The sequence below is a fragment of the Urocampus carinirostris genome, chromosome 9 (assembly GCF_059441175.1).
Source record: "Urocampus carinirostris isolate Australia breed hairy pipefish chromosome 9, RoL_Ucar_1.0, whole genome shotgun sequence".
Classification (NCBI taxonomy): domain Eukaryota; kingdom Metazoa; phylum Chordata; class Actinopteri; order Syngnathiformes; family Syngnathidae; genus Urocampus; species Urocampus carinirostris.
In genome coordinates this window covers 5,933,720-5,947,824 of record NC_142357.1, presented here as the reverse complement: position 1 = coordinate 5,947,824, position 14,105 = coordinate 5,933,720, and the positions used below count along the sequence as shown (strand labels likewise).

Sequence of the window (14,105 nt, the reverse complement as noted above, 5' to 3'; positions counted from 1 at the left end):
ATCATACTTGCACTGTACATCTCATTTAGTAATTTAGGTAAATTATCTATTATGACTTTAGTCTTTTTTTTTCTCCATTTTATAAATGTTTCATAGCACAGTGATCACTCGATATAACGCAGTTCCACTTTCGCGGTCTCCCTGCTTCACAAACTTCCATCATACAGTGTGTCCTGCATTCTGGCTAATCACTGCCTAAAAGTGTCCTGCATTCTGGCTAATAACTCCCTAAAAAAAGTAGGTATTAGTTAAAAATAAATACATGTACAGGTACAGTAGACAGTACTTTTTCTTGTCAAGCGACATATTGGGCCTAAAAAATGTTGTTTTTTTGTTGGTTTCAAGTCATTTATGTCAAGGAATGTTTGTTTGTATAGTCCTGCATCATACAGTATTTAATAGTATAATAATTGTAAAAAGCAAGGTTTTTTTTTCTTCTTTTTGACTCATTAACCTAGTGAGAAACAAGGTTCACAATAGTTTTTAGGGGATGCCTGCTTCTTCCAAGACAAAGAATTAAAAGAGATCTAAGGAACATACCAAAACCCAATTAATTCATGCATTAAGATTTTGTCACAACCTCATCTGATATCAGTATCAAGCAGTGTCTAACTTCCTGACTGTTTCAAATAAACAAGGAACAGCACAGTAGATACCACGAGATGATGCCAAGCCTCACGTCACCACACTGTGTGGAGCCCCACACCACTGGGCTCCATTCGATGAGACAGTATGGGGTGCCAATCGATATGGATTAAAACTCTATGTGAAGCTACTTATTGACACCTCCTCTATGCTGTCTGAAGCTAAATGTGTTCAACGATTATCATTGATTGCCAAATTTTAACCTTTACAACAAAGAGGCAAAGCAAAGTCTGGGAGCTAATTTAGTACCCTATTGGACGCGATAACAATCTATGGGGGATCGGCTTTTCTTTGGGTTCTTCTGACTTTCATCAGAGTCAAATTTAATTGATACATTTATTTTCAATGTAACGAGCCGCTAAAAGGTAGCGGCAGCTATTCTTCCCAATTTGTTTTGATTCAGAGAAAAACGTAAAAACGCAAACATCTGCCATGTGCAGCACATGCCGTGTGCTCTCTGACCACAATGAACAATACATTGATATAATGACAATCAAGACAACTCAATACAAAATTTGCGAATGAGTGAACCAGCAATAACCTGAGCTTGAAATAGCAAAGGGTCTCTGTATCTACAAAATACAACTGAAAACAATTATGGTGGCGTTCTCAAGCACACAGTACACAGACACGCAATTTCTCCCTACTGATCTTCCAAAATTCATCCTACCGTATATACTCACATCATTACTATATTTTTGACTATAGAACACAAGACTGAAATAAGGGGTAAGTTTATACAAACATATTTGAAAGTTTGTCACCAGTAACGATTGGTAGGCAGCGCATGTTGGGCAGATGATGGCTCATACAGAAACCAAATAAGCAATGGGACAAACATGAACACATAATTTAAGGTAAAAAACGGATAAACTGTGGTCTTTTGATTTGTTAATATATTTTAACAATACATAATGCCTGGAAAATTGAAAAAAAAAAATCTTGGACATCATCAAGAAACGAAGAACATATTTGAGTGGTTCTAAGACAATTACAAAATGGGTATAAGGTGCCTCGGCAAAGTGTTGGTTTGCAAGCTCTCAAAATTGCACAGGCCTAAAAATATTAAGGCTTCACTGCTTCAACTGGTTGATGTAGCCAAATTAATCAATTTATTTTATCATGTGGCTATTTTTAGCAGTTTTAGGGTGTTGGTCTCAACTTGAGTATAGATGGTAGTTTGTAACTAGATAGGTACTTTCAAAATAACAGTACTTTTGCGTGTAAGATTTAAATGAAAGAACTAGTAACTGTAACTCATCTCATCTCATCAGCCGTACCGCTTATCCTCATTAAGGTCGCGGGGGGGCTGGAGCCCATCCCAGCCATCTCCGGGCAGTGGGCAGGGGACACCCTGAACTGGTTGCCAGCCAATCGCAGGGCACACAGGGACAGACAACTCATTCGCTCATTCACACTTAGGGACAATTCGGACCGGCCAATTCACCTGAAATGCATGTTTTTGGAATGTGGGAGGAAACCGGAGTCCCCGGAGAAAACCCACGCAAGCACGGGGAGAACATACAAACTCCGCACAGGAAGTCCGGAGCTGTATTTGAACCCACGACAGGTTCCCATGACATGAACTGTGCCGCACAAGCGCTAACCAATGCGCCGCCGTGCTGCCCGTAACTGTAACTATTTTATTGTATTCATGTATTTTTTATTTATATATTCATTTTTGGGGGGGTGTAACACGGCACTGGAACATAAGGCCCATGACAGCTTTAAAACATACATTTTCAACCATCATATTATCTTTGTGCCACCTGGTGGGGTAATATATCACGCTACTTAGGATGCTGCTCAGTAGGGGTGGAATTTGAGTCACATTCCACCTGCCCCACCTGAACCACGACACACATACTGAGAGAGGCTTGGCACTATATGTCTCAATCCCCCTGGCAGTGCTGGACTCCCCATAGAGCTCAGTAGGATTTCAGAGATTATCCAGCCGCTTGCAGACACTCGCTGAATGTTAATCCGTAGCCATCTCTTTAACTGTACTGTTAAATCTCAATCGTACTCTCAATCATTCTACCTCTTTATCCCCGCCCACCACCTCCCCTTTATCCATTACTCTGCTTCCCCTGGCTGAGTCTACGAAAATCTTGTCCAGACCACTTGATCCTTTTTCTATCATCTGAATTTCATCCTATCCTTTCGCGTCATCCGTGATTTTCTCAGGAGCTAAAGGACACTGGCCCTGCTCCCTCATTTTGGTTTCCCTTCCACCGAGACTGCTTTCTCCCAGGTGACGATCCTCTTTCTGCAGGGGAATAAAAAAACAACCCCCCCACCCCAAAAAAAAGGCGCAATTACTTTGAAAAAGAGTAAACTGAACAAATCCTCTTTATTTTTTGGATGCATAAACACATTTGATTAATGATGACACAGACTTTCATTTCATTATATTTACATTTTCCAGAAATAAAGTGACAGGGCTGGAACTGTTCCTTCTGATGATTAAACAAACACTTTCTTAATTTGAATTCAGGAGTGATAAAATAACAGCACTCGTGAAGTAAAAAAAAAGAGGTTGTAGGTTATATATGGAGTTCTGAGGTCATGGCTTCAAGTCCAGCTACCAACCTTCCTGTGCGGAGTTTGCATGTTCTCCCCGTACTTGCGTGGGTTTCCTCCTGGCACTCCGGTTTCCTCCATTCCAAAAACATGTCAGGTTGATTGGCCTGTCAAAATTGTCCCTAGGTATGAATGAGCGAGCGAATTGTCTGTCCCTGTGTACCCTGCGACTGGCTGGCAACCAGTTCAGGGTGTCCTGCCCACTGCCGGAAGATGGCTGGGATGGGCTCCAGCACCCCCGTGACCCTACTGAGGATAAGCGGTGCAGCTAATGAGATGATAAATATATATATATATATATATATATATATATATATATATATATATATATATATATTAATACATAATTTGTATCTACAAATACAGCCTTGAATACAAGAGGGGAAAATATAAATTATGCTTATCTCTTTTTTGACATTTTTTGCTCATTCCGTTCAGGAAGAAATGCCCCCCAAAAATGAAGATATGACTTTTTAGAATACCTGCGGCCATATTCATTTTTGAATAAACAAACAAGCAGAATTTACATGAACATATTTTATTTGTGTCTATAACAAAAACATTGATTTAAATTGGTTTAGAATCGTTTGGAATTAAACCAAAGTAATTATTGATGTCGCTTTTTTGAATAACTACATTTGATAATATGCATCAAGATACTGAAGATGTAATACAGATAGCTCAGAAGTTTGTTTTCTCATTACATTTGATACATGTCTTGAGAGCTAACGCTAGAGTCTCAGATTTTATGACTAGTTTAATCTTTGGGATACGGCAGCTTGTCACATGAGCAAACTGCATATTTTTGGTGACTAGCTTCGCTTTACCTGCTAGCATCTCTATGGTAGTTAGTGATGAATGATGTAGCAGCCAATGCTGGATGAAAACCCTGTTGGGACGCATGTGGCCCACAGGCCATGGTTTCCCTACCCCTGGACAACTGGGTCTCAATGTGCTGAGTCGTATTATCATTGTGTTTTTTTTTTTTTTAATTATTCGCTAGGTTAGCCTTATGTGCTGTGGATAAGAACATAGTTGATTTAAGAAAACGCATTTGTTCAAGTTGTGTAATAGTTTGAAAAAATCCTCATGGGGCATTGTGCAGCTTGTTGTGAACTGAAAATTACGTGACGGTTTCTATTGCTGCAGAAAATAACTAAACTGGCTTCATTCTGAGTTACATAAAAATGGTGTCGATGTTGATTTAGAGACATTCCACAAATGCAATGTTGTTTACTCAAGGGGGCTCTATTGGGCATTGAGCTATTTATCAAAAGTTATAATTTAAGAGGCCTACTTTTTTACTCAAATCATTTACAAAGGTAGTTTCTAGATATATATACATTTTATATTTCTCATTCAACCCATTTCTTAAAAATAATTGCTTGAACAAATGCTGTTTTTTATGAAATCCACAGCACTTCTTTCAGAGAGGCATTTGAATTAAATGCAATGGCATAATTTCAAAAGTGTTGTAGGAATGTGAATTGTCTGACAACTATTACAATATGAGCAATTATTTCCCAAAAATACATTTTCAACAGACTGCACAATTACGTTATATTCACATTTGCAACCCTGATAAAAGCTATTACACGGTGCTGAAACAGCTTCTATCATCCAGGTATCAACTATATAAACAGACGAGAGGAGTCAATTACAGAAGCACAACAGCGCAGGAAAGACAGCAACGCAATAAACACAGATAAAGATGGGGGTTGGCTAGCTATTTAAAGAGAGGCTATAAGCAGTCATGACTTACTGATCACATAGTCCCCGAATGGATCTTCATTTCCCTCATCATCTAGATAAGCTGGAGGGCAAGGAATTGAAAAAAGGAAAAAAAGAGAGAAACAAAACACATAAGAAATATTGATGGAACTGATGAAACATAAGGTGTTAGAGTTGAAACAATGCAAATGCGGAAAATAAAAAAACTCAACCAATTGTATTTAAAAAAAGGATGAAAACACACATATGCAATGCCACTTTCATATACTACTTGATAATGTGCCCAAATCTGTCCTACAACATGATCAAAGCTCTGATCATTAAATTTAAGTGAAGCTTTGGTTAAAGCGGAATGCAATGTGAAGTATGCCCTCGAGTAATTGATTGAATTGAATCATCTTTTTTGTCTTTTGCTCAGTCTACCATCCTCTTGCTTTCTCTGGTATAGCTGATAATGAAATGAGAGGCCATTAAAGCCCACTAAAGGGTATATTACAGCAGCATCATAGTAATCAGTGAGTTAAAAGTCCAGCGACAATTACATATAACTAAGATGGCTACTGCATTTACCTGATCATTATCACTAATTTATACTGACAATGAAACATAATCAATACCTTTAACGGTTGGCATTGGTCATTTTAACTGTTTTTTTCATACAGTCTCACATTCAACTGTACTTTACCCCTCATTGGATTTATGTGTGTCTGTTTCTGTTTTCATCTTAATTAAAGTGGCAATTAGTTATTTAAAAACATCTACCCACCTATTACATAAGTCAAAATTATTGTTCCACGGTCAGCTGCCGATTGTATTTTTCGCCCGGCATTTGGAAAGTACATAAATTCAAAGTGAGCTCAGTGAGCACTGAGGGACATACAGTCGAGCGTAAAAGTCACCACCATTTTGCTGACGCTATAAATTAGGAGTTCGTAACTTCGTTTGGCATTAACTTCTGAAAGAAAAGTGCAGCAGAAGTTTCATGGGAAGGCTTTTTAAAGCCAGGCTGTGTGTATGACACGCTTAAAGTCTGTGTCTGATGGAATGGTGTAAAGCGGATTGCCACGGGACTTGGTGGCAGTCAGAACACATTTTAGGCAATTATTAAGTGTCTGTGATTTTGTCGGATACCAGGAGGATATGACCTTCTTGACGATAATTCCAACAGAAAGGATTTGTAAAAGTTTGATAATGCTTTGGCATTGTTTTTCGAGGTGCCCTTCTCAAAAACTCTGAAAAAACAAATAAAATAGCATCATTTTAAAATTATGTATGAGGATTAATTAACACTGTACGAACATATGCATGTATGTGACGTTATAATTTACGTAATGACTAGTCCCATGGCTGTGTGCAGGGGTGGTCAACCGTACTGCACTTTGGCCCACCCCTCCCAAGCCTGCCTGAGGATGCATGCCATGCTTAGGCACAGATCAATTGTTCTCACACTTTAAAAAAAATGACTTAAGCAGCAAGTGTGCTTGGACACGGTAAGATAGACCCCTCTTTGAAAACCAAAATCCAAGTGCATGCCTACCTTGTCATTTTATTTGACTCCATACCATTTGTTATTAAATAGTTTGAATTTTTAATTCATACAATCCAGACAGTAAGCTAATTCTCGGAAAGCCCCTACAACTACAACAATGCACATCCATCAAAAAACAAAAACAAAAAAACAAACACACACACACATAATGATTAAAATGTTCTGGAAACAATTTATTTCAATCAAAATGTGTTATCACATGTTATATTTTACCTTTGAAGATAAAAAATAATTGCTGCAGCATGTTAACAAAGTATATCATGAAATTCTAATGACAATGGTTGAAAAATTACCTTGAAAAAACATTGTCATTACACTTGTTTCAGTATAATATTCTCTTCTACGATCTAACAATGCACTAAAATTACAGGATAATAGGGTTTATAGCTTTGAAAGCAGCATTTTTACCCAAATTTTGTAAAATCTGTTCCTCACATTTACCCCTTCCCAAAGAGAGGAGAGAGCACAGCTGTGCAGCGGTCATGATGATCCACCCGGGAATTAAACCCGCGGACTTCCAGTCACAAGGCGGACACGCTACCCCAATGCCAATGAGCGGGTATACCATATCTACCAGTATATTTTTTTGTGAATGGACAGAGTCAGCATTTCATACCTGACAATTTAATGTACCTGTGATGAATATGGCTGTAGAGTTTTATTTTGTCTTTCAAGATACACAATAGGCCACTACATTTCAAATTACAGTTCAGTAAATTAGCATGTTTTGCAAATACAACAATAGGGGTTATTTTAGAGAGCCCTTGAAATTAAATCATTTATCAAATCAGGACGAGGCTAGACACCTCAAGTTGTGAAAATAGAATATTGCATAAACAAATGGTTCCTCACTCAAAATTTAAAACAGACGTATGAAGCAGATGTTATTTGCAATATTGCAATAAGAATATTGCCTTAGGCTAATGAATGAATAATTCAAAGCAAGAGTAATGGATTTGAAGGTTCATGGTGAATCTTGGCCATTTACAGGAATGAACCGAAAAAGCAAACAAACAATCTGGGAAACGTGTGCAAATCCTAACAGGACAAAGGGAGAGCCTTAGAATCAGTATTCTGAGTAAAAATTCTGACCGCAAGATCTGTGGACCTTCACATTTACCTAAGACTGACATACACGCAAGCATGCTGCATGCGTTTGTATGGGCATTCTGCTCACTAGGAAAAAGTCCTTGGACCGAGTGTAGTATAAAAGCACAATAGAAATACACGGACACCCACCCACGCACGCACGCACGCACGCACGCACGCACGCACACACACACACACACACACACACACACACACACACACACACACACACACACACACACACACACACACACACACGCACGCACGCACGCACGCACGCACGCACGCACGCACGCACGCACGCACGCACACACACACACATGTTTGCAAAAGCAGGCTGTCAGTGCTGTTCTTACACACCATTCATCACACGCTACTAATTCTGTTAGAGTATTGTGAGGGCGTCCGCACCCCGCGTTGTTCTCTGAAAACTCACTCAGACGCTAATGCTGCCAACCTTTCCAATACACACACGCTGACTCACGCTCAGTACAACCCCCTACAGACACATAAAAAGGGAAAGTGTTGCTCATGATGTCACGAGAGCGTGGCGGCGTGGAAGGTGACCGGACCAGAACGGAGGCAGGAGACATGAAGGGAGAACTCAAATGCGTTGACGATCCATAGGTTTTATTTAATAAAATAAAAGTCGCCCAATACTCCGAGGCAAAACAGAACAATACAGAGTTCCTCCGGCACGAACTCAACAGGACAAGGCATAACAGACTAAAACAGGACAAGGCATAACAGACCGGGATTGTGAATAATGAGTATTAATGAACCAGCAACCGCAGAGCCCACCATGCAGCCTTAAGTACAGACCCACCATTAGTGGAACTGCTTTCAGCTGTTGCCCAGGGGGCGGGGCAGACTGGTCACCAAGGCGACCGTGACAGAGCCCCCCTCTTAAGGGACAGCTCCCGAGGTCCCAAAAAAGAAAAAATTACAACCTCACGCCCCGGAATGGTTCGACGCTCACGATTGGGGCAACCCCGCTCCCTCCTCCGAACACGCAGGAACGGGGAGAGTCAGGCGCCATCTGCGTCGGGCGGATCGGAATCGGCGCTCGGCAGGGGGGGGTCCGGCGGGCAAGCTGGACAGGGGATAACAGACAGGCAGAACCGACGAGAACAGGACAGGCATAATCAGGGCAGAATCAGAACAGGTAAACAGGACAGGCAAAATCAGAACAGGTAAACAGGACAGGCCTCTACAGAAGAGTCGCGCTCAGGTCAGGCCTCTACAGAAGAGTCGCACTCAGGTCAGGCCGATGCAGAAGAGTCGGACTCAGGGGGTTCAGGTTCAGAAGAGTCGGACTCAGGGGGTTCAGGTTCAGAAGAGTCGGACTCAGGGGGGATCAGATTCAGAAGAGTCAGACTCAGGGGGGATCAGATTCAGAAGAGTCAGACTCAGGGGGGGATCAGATTCAGAAGAGTCAGACTCAGGGGGGGATCAGATTCAGAAGAGTCAGACTCAGGGGGGGGATCAGATTCAGAAGAGTCAGACTCAGGGGGGGATCAGATTCAGAAGAGTCAAACTCAGGGGGGGATCAGATTCAGAAGAGTCAGACTCAGGGGGGGATCAGATTCAGAAGAGTCAGACTCAGGGGGGGATCAGATTCAGAAGAGTCAGACTCAGGGGGGGATCAGATTCAGAAGAGTCAGACTCAGGGGGGGATCAGATTCAGAAGAGTCAGACTCAGGGGGGGATCAGATTCAGAAGAGTCAGACTCAGGGGGGGATCAGATTCAGAAGAGTCAGACTCAGGGGGGGATCAGATTCAGAAGAGTCAGACTCAGGGGGGGATCAGATTCAGAAGAGTCAGACTCAGGGGGGGATCAGATTCAGAAGAGTCAGACTCAGGGGGGATCAGATTCAGAACAGACAAGACAGGACAGGAAAGACTGAACAAAATCAGTACAGGGAGACTCAAGGCAGGCTTGGGAGTCGAACAGGCAGGCTTGGGAGTCGAACAGGCAGGCTTGGGAGTCGAACAGGCAGGCTTGGGAGTCGAACAGGCAGGCATGGGAGTCGAACAGGCAGGCATGGGAGTCGAACAGGCAGGCTTGGGAGTCGAACAGGCAGGCTTGGGAGTCGAACAGGCAGGCTTGGGAGTCGAACAGGCAGGCTTGGGAGTCGAACAGGCAGGCATGGGAGTCGAACAGGCAGGCATGGGAGTCGAACAGGCAGGCTTGGGAGTCGAACAGGCAGGCTTGGGAGTCGAACAGGCAGGCTTGGGAGTCGGAGTCGGCCCGACGGGCAGCGGAGTCGGAGTTGGCCCGACGGGCAGCGGAGTCGGAGTCGGACTTGCACGCAGGGGAGAGGGAATAGCAGGCAATCGGCACGGGAGTCGGGCAGGCAGGCGTCAATTCTTCCTGGGACCCCATTCGAGGCACAGCAAGGGCCACGACGGGCGGGGCCGTGGTTCGAACGGGCAGGGAAGGCCAACTCAGTAGGCGCCTGCCAAACTGCGCACTCCAGCTCTCCCAAAGTCGCGCTGGGATCGTTCGCTGAGTTCAATTGTTGGCGGGTTCATTCTGTCACGAGAGCGTGGCGGCGTGGAAGGTGACCGGACCAGAACGGAGGCAGGAGACATGAAGGGAGAACTCAAATGCGTTGACGATCCATAGGTTTTATTTAATAAAATAAAAGTCGCCCAATACTCCGAGGCAAAACAGAACAATACAGAGTTCCTCCGGCACGAACTCAACAGGACAAGGCATAACAGACTAAAACAGGACAAGGCATAACAGACCGGGATTGTGAATAATGAGTATTAATGAACCAGCAACCGCAGAGCCCACCATGCAGCCTTAAGTACAGACCCACCATTAGTGGAACTGCTTTCAGCTGTTGCCCAGGGGGCGGGGCAGACTGGTCACCAAGGCGACCGTGACACATGATTGATCCTATCAATCCAACAATACCAGTTCTGCTTGAACTTGATGGACAGGTAGCAAATAAAAATACAAGTGAATGAGCTGATTTTTATACAAGCAGAATTGGACAACACTTTGGAAAAGAAAGGGAATCGATAGCTGCATTTCCATTGCCTTTAGTTTTCACACAAATGTTTTCCCGCTCTCGTGAGGTGATTTTTCAGTCGTATCGCAAAACACTAACTCTTTCGTAAAAGAGAAAAGAGAACAATTGTTTTGCAATTTTAGTCGTCGCATGATACTGTCCAGAGTACGGGTGTGCGAACCAGATATTTACAGGCTTTTGTGCAGGAAAAGCAATATATCAAATTTTTAGTTGCAGCTCGTAGCTCTCTGCAGGGTGAGCTTTGTTCATGTGTTTATGTAAATTGGTGGTGTTGATCCAGGAGCAGTCCTTTTCTGTAACTGAAACAAATTCCACACCGTACTGTGCTTTCCATTTGCCTCCTTAATTTTTAGCTTCTAATAGAGGCAGGCACATAGATTTGGCTCTGTCTTTTGCCTTGCAAGCAGGATGCAGCAGTAGGCCAGATAAGGAGATGTTCGGAAAGTGTGCTTGACTTTAGGAGTGGCAGAGAGCGCTAAGTTAGAGATAGAAGGGCTGTGCTATATTCAGGTTTGAGGAAATTGGTGGAGTAGCAAAGTATCGATCCCGTGATAATATTCTTGATCCGCTCTAAGTATTGCTTAGTCTTCATAATATCTGTATTTGGATCGATCTGTCCAGCCCTAGTGTATATATTGTAATTATGCGAGTATGTTGGGTGATTTGTAGGTGGATAGTTACTTTCAGAATAGCACGCTGCTTTTTAGGTTTCAGTAAGGTAGGGGTATAACTGAATTATTTTCTAAATTAAGTGACTTACTTATTACTGTTTTATTTTATTTTTTTGTTACAGGCCTAACACTAAGTATGCTCAGAGAGAAGAAATTCAGACAGAAGGGCAAACTAAATTTAGCGCCACCTTTTCATTCTCTAATTACGAGATTAATACATCCCGTCACACACGTCACAATGCCGGCCTATGATTTATTATCTTGTTGAGCAGATGGAAAGATTGAGCCAGAAAGGGGAGACAGAGAGAAATATTGTCTGAAGGCAGCTAATCAGCATGCCAGTTTGATTAGGCTGGCCCGCACCGAAGCGTATGCGGCCATCTTTGTTTGTAAACCCAGCTAGCAATAAAGCAAGATTTATTATTGTCGGGCGACTGTGGGGCATCGTGTGGCAGCTGGCTCTCTGACATTGGACTATCCAATTTAGAGTGTGAAACTTGTGGATAAAGGGAAATGTAAAGACAATAATTTGCCATACCTTCAAGAAAATACAATTGAGAAATGCTGTGGTTGGGTAAACGATGCTCAAGACAAATATTGTCATGGGGAATTGACTATATTGTCTCACCTGTAAAACTATTATTCATTTCATAAATTATAATTATTTTCTTAAAAAGAAGTGATAAACTTTATGACAAAAACACACATTTTCACTGTAATAATCCATTAAAGGCTGTATTTGAAAAGAAAACTCTTCACACAAATTAATAAATGAAATGAAATGAAATATTAATACATATAATCAGGTTTTGTACAGCTGTTATGTTTAGCTGTGGGTTTAATAAAAAAACAACAACATTATTCTCGTGATTCTATTCTATTCTCTCCATATATATAGTCATGTTCTGCACGGTTGTCATGGCGCCCAGCTGGCCCCGCCCCTTGACACCGGCTGAGACGCATTGGACTGATTGCTCTTGGAGTACTTAAGCACGCTCCTTTGTGCTGTGCGTTGCTGGAACGTTTGTTAAACCTGGTTAAACTCCGTGAGACTTCTGTTAAAACCTGTTAAATGCCTAGTTATGTGAATATGCCCGTATTTGATCCTGTTTTGTTTTTGGTCTGATCCGTTTGTTTGTTTTTGACAACTTGTCTTTTGTTTGGATTTCTAATCCACTCCGCGACCATCGATCTCCGGATCGAGTGTGCGCACCCTTCCTCATCCTTCCCCCAATAAATTGTAAGTACATCTGTTTCCCGCTCAGTTCCGTGACATATACTGTATATATATACATATATATATATATATATATATATATATATATATATATATATATATATATATATATATATATATATATATATATATATATATATTAAAATATTTATCATAATATTATAAAGATGATAAACACCTTTCTTTTTTGCAAATGTCCAAAAAAATGTCTTACATTCTGGATTAATTAGAAATCAGCTCAAATGTTGTCCTTTTTATCGTGGTGATTATGGATTACAGCCCACTACAATTTTTTGTCATTATATTTTCACATTTTTAAATTGGATATTTGAGTTCTATAAATCAGTGGGATATTGTCATCCCTTTTTTTATCTTGGTTTTAGTTCATTCATTTTTTAAATGTATTTCTTAACCCATTTTGTTTGTGTTGTTGTGTACTTCACATTCCGTTATGTTGGTTGATGAAGGATGATTTTTCAATGTTACACAACACACAGCACATCTTGCTAAATTTGACATTAATGTTTTTTGAGTTACATTTCAGTGTGTTAAAAGTGCTAAACGAATACATTTTGATTTGATTTGATTTATAATGAGTCATTTTGCTGAAATGTTGATGCATGTTTGCCCCATGCTGACAGAAAACATTGTAGTTGGATGACATTAAGGATTTGCATTTGACAAAAAAAGAGACATTGAGTGCCTGCCGTACCCTGGGACGCAAGCAAAAAGAAGTTGACTGTGGAGCACAGCTGTAAACTCTGCACAGGGCATCAAATGTAAATCAATGTCAATGCTGGGCTTTATTTCATCTAATGCATGTTTTAATCATTTTCCCCCTGATCAATGCTGTTTGAATAGGGCCATCAGGCACAACTGTGGGAATTTACTACCTCCCCTTCCTCTTACTTGGGTTTGGGAATGGACGTTTTATGAGGCAGCGTGGAATACGACAATAAATCTCTTGCCCCACTTTGGTAAAATTAAATCTTCTGATGCTGCTCTTCGGACCCATATTTGTTTGTCTCACTTTGGTGCTCTCACAAATTGAACTTCTCAGCTCTGCCAAGTCAACTTTCTACATGCTTTATTTTAATAGTCTCTGGAAGGTGCTGTAAAAGCCAAGCGCTGAGATCCAATACGATAGATTTAAAGGAATTGTAAAAAAAAGTTTTGAATTTTTAGTCTATTCACCTATCAGGCAAAATGTCCCCGGTTTGAGACCGGATGAAAACATAAAGTGGTGTGGTGAGGGATGAGCACCACCAGGCTGTACTTGCCCAAGACACACCTCAGGAAATGATGACCCTAGTGCTTTAGGCAACCAACCAAGCAGCAGACCAACCAACGCATCATGAAAATCAACCAGCACTTAAATTTGTATTATTGTTCACTAATATAATAAAGATGTAAATTGTCAAAATAAATACTCTAAAGGACAACGTTGTTTATGTGTTACAGGTAAACGTGATAAGTGCCAGAGCTATGTTAATAGTAATACTAAAAAGCCTTAGCATTGCTATTAATATGAATATAACTATTACCTCCACGACAGC

At 41.2% G+C, this 14,105-nt stretch overlaps 1 protein-coding gene across 3 annotated transcripts in view; it reads right to left on the bottom strand.

Moving 5' to 3' along the window:
• The window catches only part of LOC148359176 (teneurin-2-like), a 444,001-nt gene that overhangs the window by 269,297 nt on the left and 160,599 nt on the right, over positions 1-14,105 (bottom strand). For 2 of the 3 annotated variants that reach the window (XM_088344352.1, XM_088344353.1), the window contains exon 4: positions 4,991-5,041. The exons of the other annotated variant lie outside the window; for it this stretch is intronic. In XM_088344352.1, the coding sequence (XP_088200478.1) occupies positions 4,991-5,041 (51 nt within the window). The remainder of the gene's footprint in view (positions 1-4,990; positions 5,042-14,105) is intronic. 3 annotated transcript variants of the gene reach the window in all.